The following is a 14,459-nucleotide window of genomic DNA, read 5'->3' as shown; positions in this document are numbered from 1 at the left end:
CTGTGTTCTTTATATCTACTTCTATATATGTAACTCTTATTATAACTTATTTTTTATCATTTATTTGTAGGCTAATCTTTCCTCTTAATTTCATTTATGTACACCTTTATTAAGCCTTACTTGATCTGAATGTTGTTCTCAAGAAAAAAACAAAATCCATAAATAATAACAACAATAACAATAATAATAATAATAATTATAATAATGATGTTTTCGACAAACCAAGCCTATTATTCAAATCTTGCTGTATCTCTTAACTTGTATTTATGGGATACGACAATCTAATATATAAAAAATATACAAAATATAATCAATCACAAAATCAGAAATAACAGAAAATAGAGCATTAAATCACTGGTAACTAAGTATATTTTGTCAAGTACTTTACTAAAGTAGAATTATGACATCAATAAGTCAGGCTGTTCTTGTAACCAAAGTCATACAAATGTTTCCAAATGAGTCCCATGAATTACAAATTAATCCATCACATTTTATGAAATACAAAATTCTGATGACGCAAATATCGTGTTGAACACCTAACACTGATCGCACAGAATGTTAAAATTCCATAACATTTCTGAGAACTGATTTATAAAAGCAAAGATTAGAGAAGGTCAAAGCCAAATTTTCAAGTTTGATGTGAATACTTGTGACACTTTAACCATGTATGCTGTAACAGTTTCTCCCCCTAACTGGCTGAGATGACTGAGTTTTATTTCTTTCAAAGAAAAAAGGGCAAGTTTTTGACCTGACAAGTGTTTATTTGCATTATCAAATACAAAAATAACACAGAATATAGTATTACAGATTACAAAAGTACAGTTTCATACAGTGGTGACACATTGGAGCCATTGGCCATCATTTTGCAAGGTCTAACTTAGAGCTAACAGAGTACACTGGCTTGCAGTAAATCACCCCTCACAAACAGATAAAGTCTAAATTATGTTTCCCAGAAGACATTCCTCACTGTCTCAACAAATCAAAAGGATCAAATGAAATTGTATTTATACATTTTTGTCTTGAAGTCTGAGCCTCAGGGGATTCAGAGTACAATCCTTTCAATTTAAAAAAAGACACAGAAGAAAAAGGTGACATTGCGGTCATCCAGGTGGCCTGCATGTTATCAAGCCTTCAGGCTGCATGTCCGTTTGGTTGACTCTCTACCAGACTTGACAACTTTTGATGATCTCTTTCATTTGTTTGATTGCATCTATGGAGGAATCCTTAAGTGCCAGTCCCAGTAAGACCGGCCTGTTGCTGGCTTCTTGTGATACAAACGTTGCCAGGTTTTTGGCATAGACATGCGTCAGCGGCTGAAAACAGAGAGACGAAATCAGGCGTGAGAACATCAAATACAGAAATGCTGGGAACCCTATCAAAATGTGCAAAGGCCTGGCCTCTGGTAAAATGAGGAAACTTTCCTTTTCATACAGATGACCTGATTCCTTTACTTTAAGTTTGATATCATGCACATCAATAATATTCTATTAAACACATCTTCTTTGATTGCACAGCATATGATTGTGTTATAACTTTTAACATGGTGAGGTTTCACAGGTGTCGGCCAAATCATTTCACACTGTGCACAAGTCAGCCAGAATAAAATACTTTTCCTCTCACACACTGTGCTGTTGCCACTGCATTATGTGGTTATGAGTTATAACTTGCCTTTACTGCCATGCAGTATTATTGATTGGGCCATATTCCACACATATCATGAGAACAGTAATTTATATTTGTGGAGTTCTCCCAAAGCAGGCAGCGTTTGCAAGACTTACAATATGACTTGATTCTATTTTAATGAAACCCCTGATGTGGTTCGAGCAGGTTATGTGGCTGCTGTGTAATCCAGTAAACTTGACAATAACAGAGATGAAGACTCGGCTGTTGTCATAATGCTTAATTACATTACATAACTGTATTCAATCATAGTCCATCATCCAGTCTGTTTAATGGTGCTATACCGCTGCACACACAGAAGAAGTATTTTCTTTTTGAATGTGACCAGAAGAGTGAAAAAACAAACATTAATATGATCAATATCTCTGTTTACGAGACTGTATGGCAGTTAGAAAAATGGCATGCTAATAGACAGCTGGAATTGGTTTCATTTTACACAATCTCATCTGCCTTTTCACACCATGAAATTAGTTACCCTGAGTTGCAACAAAGTGTGTGTGATGTCCTGTGAACCAGTAAACAATATTTATTTAAAGAATATCATCCAGCGTACCTCGTCTTTGCCCAGCAGTACTTTGGTGGAGAACGTTGGGGTGCTGATATCATTAGATCTGGAGTCAGGCGTGACAGATATCAATGTCCCAATTTTGCCGTACTGACTGAGGACCACGAATATGTAATTGCTGAACTCTGTGCAGACGACTTGTGTTGAAATCCCATTGACTTCTTTCTCTGTCTGTCTCGATCTGATAACAGGCTCAGGAGAAGACATTTTGCAAATCCTGGGGAAGAAAAAGAAACAGGAGATGGAACATGAGGATTACTTACAGAGCTGCAGCGCACTTTCATTTTTGATTATTCGTATTATTTGGGTTAATGCGACAAATAATTGTGTAAAATGTAATTTCCACAACTAAAGCCCAATTATTTCCTATCAAAGCCAATTACTAGCATATATGACAAAGAAAAGCACAACCATTTATTGGGAAAATAAAATATTTGGCTTTTTTTTTGTTAAATAACTGAAATACACAATATATTCACAAGGCAGTTTTCAAATAATTTACTGTCAAACAACTGATTGATTATCATTCTCTTTGTAAACATTTGACAAAATAATATAGACCACTGAAATATTTGTTTTCGCTTGCTAACTGGAATTAATGACATTGTAAATGAGTTTGATTCGTGCTTAAGTTACATAAGTAATAAGCAAATGAACAACCCCTGCAGCTGTCTTATTTTGAGACAGTGTTGTGTTGCATCTTTCACATAAGACATAATCGTTGCTACAAAAAAGATTAAACACGTAATACCCTGTTTATCTGCAAACATACGTGGATGTAATCTTTATTTGTCACGATTAAAAAGTTGGCTATATTTTGATACAGCACGTAGTTAGCTGCCAAGTAAAGATAGCGAACGCCAGAAGTCTTTCAGAGCTGTGTCTTAAAGTCCATATCCCAAGACTTAACGTTATTATTGTGTTACTTTCCGGTTGGATATTGAAAGTAAAGCTCCAGACAGATGATGCTCGACTACGGGGGAAGTACTGCCAGGCTGAGAGGCTAACGTTAGCTAAACAGCTACTGTTAGCTCCAGCTGTAATATTCACCGTTGACGTAACAATTATCAGATTAATAAGCGTCTGTGTAGAATAAAAAGCCTTGCTCACCCTGCTTCTTTGTCCTGGAGCAGTGTAAACCTTCTTTTGCACCGAGACTCTCCTTACAGCAACTTTGCAGTCGCTCTGTCATTCAGCCTCCACCACAAACAAGCGTGCTGCACCGGAGCTGAGCGTCTGCGCAGCTCTCTTTGCGCGATGACGTCAGTGTAGTGACGTCTGACTTCCGGGTTTGGTTCTGTGGTGTGTTTCTTTACAAGTCAACACAAGACTGAATCACTTTTTATCCTCAACACACCCATGATTGTTTCCGAATTAAAGGCTGAAGCAAGACATTTGTGGTTTTACATGTCAGTATTGGCAAACTTACTCTTACAGCTCCATATACATGTTACTAAATTAAATAAAGTTACATATGACTTCTTTTGGATTTGATTTTATTTCATTTCATATTTGATATAGCCTTTGTGATGTGGGTATCCATTTGTGTAATTTAGTCACTCATGATGCCTTTTTGTAATGTCTAATTGGATGAAATTGAAAAACAGAAAGCGAAATAAATGAAAATGCTCAATAAAATTGAGTGTTTTTTATCCCTTCCCCTTAAATTGTAATGAAAATAAATAAATGTTAGACATATAATGTCCTCTTGTTACTTGATACTCCTGAAATAATTGCAACAATTGTTACCATTTAAATTTGAATGGGTTTGAAAATGCTGAAAATGTTTCTGTCCATGGGGAACCTGCAGCAAAGTGTGTAAATAGTGTCTCAGAAAAAACATGTCATGAGGGTCTTTCACGGTTTCAGCTGAACAAAAAAAGTGAAATAATCCTATAAAGTTCATTTGTCCTTGACTTTGTCCTCCAAATAAACCTCCTTACATTTCACCACAAATTTACAGTAAGTGTAGCTGAATTTTCTGTTTTTACTTTAAGCCTACCGGAGACTTGAAGGGCACATTCAAGCATCTTTCTCTTTGTTTTTCTCATAAATAGTGTTCAAGGTTCCAGCATTGTTCACAGAGCATGTTTGTACTTAATCTGCATAGTCACTTTCCCCAAATGACTCTGATGAACCGAGGATGATTAGAATAAACTTTCCAGTATCACCACGAGTGAATTTCTTTGAGTTTGAAAATAAGCCGATCTTCTGCCCTGCTACATTTCAATCAATATTAAGTAAAAGAAACAACTCTTCCAAAGCAAGAAGCCACAGAAGCAAGAGGTTTTTAATTAAGTGTAAATGGAGCTTTAATTTTAGTGGCAGATAAACTCAGATAAACTACTTTTTTGTTTCTATGCCACGGCACAAGGGAAAAACAATGAATAGCGGCCACAGGAGGTTTTTTTGACTGCTGGTGACTGGCAGAGGGGAACGGAGTTTAAGAAGTCCATGAATTGTTAAATTTTTAGCAAGTGCAATGAAAACAAACTGAAAAACTGCTTTCAGAGCCTCGTGTTAGAGCCACATTCACATAAGCTGTACAAGGACAGTTTTGTAGGACATGGACTTTGGCTAGTGATTGGCCATCTACAGCAGTCCATCTGGCTTTTCAAGCTGCAGGAGAGGTGAGCAAATTCAAGTATTCTCACTGTTAACAAAAGTGCTTGCATGACATTTTTTTTTCAGGTGGATGTGAGGCTCCACTGAAGTCTGCAAGTGCTGCATCAGGCTGATCCAAAAGGAGCCATCCCTATGAACATGACACATCCACAATGTCAAATAGAGCGGGCTCAGCGGAATTGTTATGCACTCTGAGTAGGCAGCAGTAGGTATGAAATTGGTTGGACCGCTCCCTACACTCCCTGGCTGACCATCTGTGTCCTTGACTGATCATCTTGATCTAAACAAAACTGTAATGCAAATATCAATATACAATATCTCACCATTGCTTATAATGTAGTGTAATTCGCAGTCATACCAGCTGGAGTCAAGTAGGAAAGATGGGGAAATGTCTGGAAGCAAAGAATAAAACTACGTTCAAAACTGCCAATCAGAATTTTAATAAAAATCAATATTAAGGGTGCACAGGTTCAGACTGTTTATACAAAGCAGGTCCAGATTAATCCATCACTGAGTGTCATATTTCTCATGTCTTGAAAATGTCTCACAGCCAACAGGGGGTTTTATTTTCACATTCTCGGAAAGTGTTTTTGTTTTGGTCTGTCATTCTTTACACAGTAAGATGACACCTCCGCTAGAACAATCCACGCTCTGCTCTTTAATTAAAGGTCACCATGTAGATGGCTGTGTTTGGAAACGGTGAACTTTCAGATATCTGAAAACGACAAGGGTAAGGCACAAAACATGTTCATGTTTATGTCAACTTGCAATAAATACACTTTTTTTTTTTTTTTTAATTCGCCCACAGCAGGTGACTTGATATTTAGTTAATGATGACCAGTGGAGGAGGAAGTATTCAGATCCTTTACTTAACCCTCAAGTATATACTGGAGAAAAATGGCTTTGTTGCATTCCACCACTGAAGGTGAAAGTACAACATGATGCATGAGGTGTGTCGTTTCATCTTGGGAGTAGATATTTCCACATACAACAACATGTTGTACACCAGTAACACCAGTTTAAAACAAACACACCAGAAAAGCTTCATAAAGGCTAATTGACATATGAAGACTTCATGCCCCTCGTGATTATAATTAACCACAGCGTTGGCATTAAAACACAGACATGTTGAGAAGCTGCTTCTAACATGCCACATTCTGATTTCCTGCCCTCATTATCCATATCATTGCTTTTTGTTGAACAATTGTGAATGTGCTGTTCAGGAGCCAAGAAAAATGGCAGAAAATCAGGTTAAGCAAAGGGGCCATGAGGAGGATTGTACAATAGAAAATACCACGGAGACTTTGTAATGAGTTCCACTTTCACATTACTCATTCCATGTAATATTTCTTGGTGAATTACTAAGGCTCTGCTTTGCATAATGAATTACAGTGGACTCACACTAATGGTTACAGTGGCTGTTTCGGGGGTTCAAGGGTCCTTGAGCTGGATCCAGGAAAAATGAGGAGTAATTTAAATCATTATAATGTGATTCATGGGAAGATAGCACTGTCTGAGAATAATTACATGAATGTTTTTTCAAATGGTTTGTACTACTTCCCTCTCTCCATTCCTAGTTGCTACATTAACCTTTTCCAAATCCTCTGACATGTTAACAATAGTAGCCTCGCAGCTACAGTGCAAGCACAGGTATTGGAGGGCGGAGATAACGAAGTCTTTGGATTGGTGCACAGGCGTTTAATTTCAGTTGTTGGTTGTGTAAATAGATTTTTTACTTATCAACGTGCACTCTGGATGACACTCTGGCATTTCACATTTAAGAGCCAGATGCACTTTTAAACCGTTTTGGAAGATATCCTTGAGAGGTGTTGTTGTTTCATGATCTTTCTTTGGGCAATGAAAAATGCTACAAATGGCAGCTGCATCCCGAAAGTTGAGGCGTTGGCGTCGCACGGAGAGAAAAAGAAGGGTTCAACTGTCACACATTTCCAAAAAGAGTTGATGGTGCTTAAGGGTTCTCAGTTTTACAAACACATCCCATCTCTGTCTGTATGACTAGTCAAGCATTTTCTCTGCCTCTGTCTGTCTGTCAATGCAGACGCTCTGTGTCAGAAAGTCTTCCCACATGAAAATATCTTATTTCCTGGTTGAGGCACTTCCTGCCCATCACCGCCCCGCATTTCATCTTCACATTCAAAGTGTCTGCATTGCTCTGCTTGTCTCATCAAGTCTCTTTGGTACAGACTGAATAGATATCTTCTCGCTCATTTCTCTCCCTTTACTCCTTTTGAATAATAACGACTTCAATATTAGGTCATCAGTGATTCAGCCAAAGTGGAAACATTTTACTCACATCGGCTTTTATTAAATCAGAGCAGCTCATAGAGGTGGATAGGGGCAAAAAGGCACCTTCATGCCTCAGTCACAAATGCTCACACTCACACACATACATGCACACACACGTAGACAATTATTACCCCTGTGGCCACTAGAGTGCTGTGCTGTATTACAGATAGAGCTCAAAAGCGACTTTAACATGACATTTGAAAGTTGCACTCATGCCACGCGGGATCAACCACCGGGGCTAGTTTCCATTAAGTGTTTTTTTTTTAATGCAGGCAAAGACAAACCAAAGGGGGAAAAAAAACAACATGTTCAGGGTATTTGTTAGAAAAGCCTGAACATTCTGTGATTAAGCCTGCAGACCACCCACCATAATTGTGGTTTTCATGTTGTTTTGGGTTTCTTTCAGTTATTTTTATATATAAAAAAAAACAAGTGTTAAAAAGACTAATAAAAGGGACAATTTGTAAACTCTGTACTGTTCAGAAGCAGAAGATTAACATAATCTGGTGGGGATTGAATTAATAGCTGGCAGCGATTGCTTCACTTTCTTACCATACAACAAAATAATCTCTGCAGCTGAAATCTCATTCTCGACCATTCTGCCATCTTTTTTCCTTCTCAACAATGGAAGACTATTCCAACAAGCGAGACATTTAATTCTCATGACAAGCTATTTTGTTGCACAATGAAAGAGATTACCGATTTCTTATGTTTCACAAACCACAGTAAAAGGCTCCATGTTTCTATAGTTTTCTTCTGTTGGCTTGAATGGATTGTGAGTGACAGAAGGCAGACCCAAATATTTTGGAGAGGAAAACAGAAATCAGAGCGGCAGCAAAGACACCTCCCACTCTGTCTCATCTCAGCTCTTCACAGTGTTCCAGAAATGCACACTTTACATTGTGACAGGAACATCTTTATTCAGTTTTTGGCACAACATTTAAATGCTTTGTTGAATTACAACATCCTCCTCAAATCGCGGAACACAAAAGCAGGCACAACATAAGAAACTAGCAGGAATTTGCAATTAATTAAGTGAGAAAGAACCTTTATCATGGCGGATTAAACTCCCATTGCAGGGTTGATGATTTGTAGTGCATAAGTTTAAAGGTGAGAATGTCAGGTCAGAAATTTGAAGCAAATTCTCCGTCCTTAATTCCCCGTTGTATGTTTCTATAATAGATCTTTTATGAATGGCAGTGTGCAGTGGCCCTGCACTTATGAATGTACAAACCAGTAGCCAGCTTGTAAAAGCATCCCCCTCAAAGCTGATGCAGAGGCAGCCATTCATACTTCAAGGTGTAATAACGTTAATACTTGGGAAGAAACAAGCAAAGCATGCTGAGGTAATCTTTTAATCCAACTATGATCCGATTAGGCTATCTGTCAAACAACATAACTTTGAGCAGAAAGTGCCTCCACCTAACTTACGAGGAAAAGTTTGAGACTGATTAAATTAAAGTTCTCACAAAAACTAAGTATTAATAAAGATCATATGTTTGTGGGCCCATGTCTATAGTACATTATAAGGCATCGTGACCATAATTATAATGCATCACAACACGCCCATAATGCCACATAATCTTAGTTATTTTAAAACTTTTCATAACAATCACAAGTCATTATGACACCAATGTATATGAAGCATTATAAACATTAATGTAATTGATTGTGGAGCCCATGATCCATTCATTGTATGTTTGTACGGGTTAAAGAATAAATACATTTCACAGCATTTACAATATTTAGTTTGTTTAATGTATTTATGTTGCATGCACACACCTCTAACTGGTCCCATCACATGCGGTTCATTTACACATGAAAATTAGAAAACTCCTTATATTATGTGAATTATAATATTTTGTTGTGCTGTGATTATAAATGCTGCTGAAATCTTGGAAAAATCTGACAGTATTTCATTTTATGTGCCTTGAGCTGGCCTTTTGTCTACTGTCTAAAAGGTTCCTTGGGGCATTATGAGAGCTAAAGTGCATCCTCCTTTCTATGAACCTTCATATGAATGAACAGTTACATAACAGCTCATTACAGTGGATTTATTCCAAATAAAAAAATGACCTGTAAACTGTAGGGTTGTAGAAAAAGACTATGGGACTAGCTCTGTAGGATAAATGTTTGCACATGGCATACAGACCTTTTGTGGTATCATTATTTAAAAGGTCAAAATGGGAGACACCTCCGAAGGTGGTGGAGAATGACCAATTCAAGATCCTGTGGGACTTTCAGAGACAGACCAACAAACATCAGAAGAATGTAGATGTAACAATCCAAAGTGACAGTAACATCCGGAAGGAGGTGCACAAGACGCTCGTGAGATATCGAGGGGTTGAAAGAAGAGCTGGTGAAGATGTGGAGAGTCAAGGCAACGCTCTATATTTCCTATCGTTTGTGTGCCTGAGTGCCTGGTATTTCATTTTCTGTTGGTATATGTCTTGTATAATATAACTTGCACAATTGTATACTATAAGATGTTAGCCGTCTAAAGTACTTTGCTTGAGATGAGGCCGCTGTCCCATTTATCTGTTCACAAAGCATTATAATGTGAAGTGAAAACTGAAACCTTGAATCCTGTTGAAAGGCTCTTGAGCTATATAATCAGTACCAATAGAGGCATCCTCCTCTTTACCGGCCTGAATGAAGTTTCACTTAACAGATCCTTTATAGTAGATTTGTCCTGCAGGAAATCACCTTAAGGCTGAAGGATGTAGAAAGGATTTTAGAATTAAACCTGTGGAATAAATGTTATGCAGATGTCATACAAAATGTACGACAGGGTTTAAATACAAATAAAAAATATGGCTTGCATGTTTCAAAAAATAATTCATACACAATAATTTCTGAATCATTTTGTAAACATTCTTTTATTTTATAAGCAACATTATGAAGAAATTGGCACTTTGTGTGATTGGTGCCCTTAAAGTTCGTGAGAGCATCACCATTGATGTAGAATACAAATCCCAGGTGTGTAACAATGTGTCAGACGTAATGAAGATGCAAAACAAAACTTGTTACATCGTAACAGTGTTCTGTTTTGAAAACTTGTTTCTTGAAGTAAACATGTATGTAACGCTGTGATCCAGCCCTCCCACTGAAGCTACATAGTGCAGAAACAAGTGATGAGGGGTACACACATTCACCCTATTACGGGACTCTGCGCCATCAAAACGATTTTCAAGCTGTTATTTTGATGTAAAAATAAAGTTACGTAACGTTGCTTTAAATACAGATCAGTTAACATATGAGCGAGAACATTCACTGTGTAAACCTGTTTATGAAATATCCATACTAAAAGGAAGGGTAGAACATATCCATAGACCTGAGTGGAGGTGGGAACACTGCACTATTAATATTCCCATCATGTTGAAAGAGAAACCGCGTCCTTTGGTTGCAAGTCGCGAGGTGTTATATAACACGTAACCCTTCAGCACCTTCAGATTCCTCAGTATTCAGGTCAGCAGGGGATGTATACCATGCTTGTCCTCGTTTGTAGATTACACTCGGAGACGTCCTTGTTGGTCTCTTCTGCGCCGTTTCTGCAAGAATATTTGAATAATTAGCAGCAAATAAGACTCGCTTTGAACAAAATTGCTCTCATCTCTGGGGTACTTAAGACAGTCTGTGCTTTACGTATTCATTGTTCTCACACATTAAGAAAAAGTATTTGGTCCTTGAACTTGTATTTTGCGATCATTAATCATTACTAACGAGCTTCATTAGGTCTTATTTTATCTGCGTCCTTGCATGTTTGCTGAGCAGACTATAATAGTTAATACAAGATGGAATTAATGTCATCGAAGTCAGAAGATACTGATGGGTTTCACCCACACCGTCTAAATAGTTGAACACGTTTTGGTTGATGAGTTCATTAATGGTAATCAGTCTCAACTGCCTCTTGACACGGTCAAGAGTGAAATGAAACATAAGCAGTGTGCCCTTTAGTGTTGTTTAAAATTTTTTAAAGAATGTATCACCTGATTAATTCAAATAACTTTGTTAATTTGTGCCACTGATTATCTGCCTGGTCTGTGATGCAGCACCTCATTAGATCGGGACAGCCAGAAGGAATTCAGAGCAGTCTTAGCTGAGAAATTAATTATTACAAACAATTAATATTGATATTCAGCACCATGACGTGCAGCAATATAATTCCTAATTGAATTATTAAATGTACGCTGAAAAAAATATCAGAAACTTCTGTACATTCCTCGAATTAAAAAAATGGTGACGCCATGTTGAAAAATCCAAAATTCAACGCACTCCCACCGTCACGTCTGAGAACATATGAACACTTCCACTTATTCACTTTCCTTATTCTGGAGGACGCACAGAATAGTCGCAGAGGAGAAACTATAAAAAGTACATCCCATGTATTTTCACAGCTGGTAACGGGGGAGGAGTCATTCTTTTTCAGGACGCCTCAGGATCTGGACTCAAATGGCATCCATTAGTTTTCTACACTGTCGTTGAGGAGACCCATGGAGAATTCACCCCACACCTCCAGTCTCCATTGATAGCAGGACACATCGCGCCTGTGTTTAATAAACAAACTCCACTTGTGAGAATGTTTGCAGAGCTGAAAACTGCCCACATCTGGCACCAACCCCTGTTAGGAGGCAGTCGATTCAGATGGCATGAACAATTATTATGTTAAAGGGTTATTTGACTCATTTGGTGTTCATTTCATAAACATTGTAATTGAAATAACTAATGAGTTTTATTGTGAAAGGAAATCACATCCAATTAGTTGATGTTGCTCTGGCTTGTGTGGTGAGAGGAGCACAACGGGACTAAGCCTCCGGGCTGGATGGTGTTTTCATCCTCGCTAGCTTTGAATGTATGTAACGAGTGACGTGCAGATCCGTGTTTTTTTTTGTCATTAACTAAATTCATTCATTTATTCACCCCTCTACAACTGACCTTGCTCTGTGTTACTTTTCTATATGACGCCAACACTTGTCAAATGTCTTGGTGATTTATTAATTTCTTTTTTGTGATAAATACACACTTTATTATGCCCATAGTTAACAGTTCCCTGTGCTTTTTGCAGCATGTAGATTTAAACCAAGAACAATGCCTGGATAAAGGTTCATCAATTCTCAAACCTTCCATAAACAAATAGAGGAAACACATAAGGTTTTTAAAGCAGTATATAAACAGTTTGTCCTATAATCCAACAATAAACAAGTTTATGATGCTCTTATTACAGCTTATATAGTCTGATACATGTCACTAAAAACCTCACATTGCCTATCAGTTATGCTTGTTACGAGGACCCTTTATATAAATAAGTCTGTACTGGAGACAGTTCAGTTTGACTTGACAATAATCTGTATAGACCTTAAGCTGAATATAAAACAATTCACACCAACAAAAATGGGAAAGCTATTTGTTCCGAACACTTTCACATATTTCCTGGGTGAGTTTGTGGTTATTCTTTTATGACTCCTGTAACGGCCCCGGGGCCTCTGCTAGGGCTTGCTGTGTGTTGTGTGTTGTTGCAGTGTTGCCAGTCTCTTGTCGATTGAAGCTGAGAGGTCACCAGGGCCGCCAGTTTGCATATAACCCACCTCATCCTGTCAGTCTGGTGGCTCCCTTGTCCCCTGGCACAGCATCATCTTTCCTTAGACTATTTTGTTTTGCTGTATAGTCTATTTGTTATTACTTGAGTTATCTTTCTATATATACATACATTTTTCCAGCAGATGTCTTTGTTAGAAATCTCATTCTGAGATACATGTGTTATCTTAATATTAATCTTTGTTTATCCCTCACATGTGCTTCCTTGTTTGTTTGTTGTGGTTCAACAGCCGGCCATAACACTCCAAATGACACAGACATTTGGATATTTTATTGGCAGAAAAGGGAGATTTACCAACAGACTGGGGAACTATTTATTCATGTACAAAATGAATGTCAAATAAACAAATTATTATATCCTAACATTACAGTGTGCTCCATATGTGGCTATACAAAATATCTCTATGGCGACGCTGGAAGTCTGTGGCGACATGTTGGAGAGACTAATTTGCAAGGCTCGGAGATTTTGTCACCTTTGATGGAGATGATTTGCCAACTCTGGAACATACTGTATATTTATTACCAAGTTGTTGTTTTTTTTTTCTGGTTGTGACTGGTAGGATCCTCTAATTGGTCTGCATTTTCAAAGCCCAGGCACATTTACCCAGAGGTCAATTTACTTGTTTTTGCCCAAAAATATTTGAGACGATTAATGAACTATGTCCATCGATTTTACATACGGAAACACCAGGCGTATCCAAAGCAGCTCAGTACTGAGGAGTACGAAGGTGACTACATATTTAATGCTGAGACAAATCCCCTAAGAGACAGGAAACGAGGAGCTTTATAATGTGAAGCAGTGTGAAACTCTCCTCTTTCTGTTCCGACAGCCGAAAGGATCATTTGCTGAGATTAATTCGCTGAACACCCCGCAAACAAACAAAAAGATCGGCATTACGCGGGTTAATGAAGTACATAACAATGATGCTCGGGAAGATCTCACGCACCCAGACGAGGGACGGGATGGTAAATTCATGTTGCATCAAAACATACATGACATGCATATTTTAGAGAGCTGAGGGTTCTCACCCATGCATTACTGTTGAGAGGCGACTCACATCTGAAGACTCAATGCGACCGCAGTGCATTTGTCTCGATGCAGCCCCGAGGTTCAGCCGGCATGAGCTGAACCTCAAAAACAATCAATGAATAAAAAAGTAACACGTGAGGCTTCTGTGAGAATGGGTGACTTTTTAATTTTCCTGCCCGGATCAGCCTCGGCAAAGCATCCACTTTTTCTGTCATCTATCAGTATTTCTGCCTAAAAGGATTCTCGTCATGGGGAGCTCTGTTGTCTGTCTTTGTGTACAAAGGGGAGAGCAACTGAAGCAGGTTTTGTCTGCAGACAAAGAAAGCTTTTAATCACAGATGTGGTCTCAGAAGAGCGCCATGGCAGCGTGTTCATAACGTTCAGGTCGCTGCAGGTCCTCATCTAATATTTCTTAAATGTGGAAAACAGTGTGAATAGAATTTGATCCGAGCAAGGGAAATTAAATCTGTAATCTACAAGCAGTCTCGCTGGGCATTCTTCATTCTACCACAGAGCTTTTTTTTGAGAGCTGGCTTCCATTTTTGTAGTTGTGTTTGGTGTTTCTGGGCTGCTGTTGCGTGCCATTTTTGCATGATTTATCGCCCGCCTGATGACTGCTCACACACACTGAGAATGGTGTCAGGACTCGAGTGAAAG

At 38.2% G+C, this 14,459-nt stretch overlaps 1 protein-coding gene across 1 annotated transcript; it reads right to left on the bottom strand.

The window, feature by feature from the left end:
* Positions 1-740: 740 nt before the first annotated feature.
* psmg3 (proteasome (prosome, macropain) assembly chaperone 3) lies at positions 741-3,536 on the bottom strand. Its single transcript, XM_030406498.1, has 3 exons — positions 3,356-3,536; positions 2,234-2,462; positions 741-1,313 (listed from the first exon to the last, which is right to left on the bottom strand). The coding sequence occupies exons 2-3, from the start codon at positions 2,450-2,452 to the stop codon at positions 1,161-1,163; spliced, it is 372 nt and encodes a 123-aa protein (XP_030262358.1). The 5' UTR covers positions 2,453-2,462; positions 3,356-3,536; the 3' UTR covers positions 741-1,160.
* Between the last annotated feature and the right edge of the window lie 10,923 nt (positions 3,537-14,459).

This window comes from Sparus aurata, chromosome 23 (genome assembly GCF_900880675.1).
Source record: "Sparus aurata chromosome 23, fSpaAur1.1, whole genome shotgun sequence".
NCBI classification, from domain to species: domain Eukaryota; kingdom Metazoa; phylum Chordata; class Actinopteri; order Spariformes; family Sparidae; genus Sparus; species Sparus aurata.
The sequence above is the reverse complement of the archived record's forward strand: the minus strand, read 5'-3'. Positions and strand labels throughout refer to the sequence as shown.

Coding starts and splice junctions, on each gene's coding strand:
- psmg3 (XM_030406498.1), bottom strand. CDS start 2,452: ATGTCTTCTCCTGAGCCTGTTATCAGATCGAGACAGACAGAGAAAGAA. Junction 1,314..2,233: donor TACTGCTGGGCAAAGACGAG/GTACGCTGGATG, acceptor CTCTGTTTTCAG/CCGCTGACGCATGTCTATGC.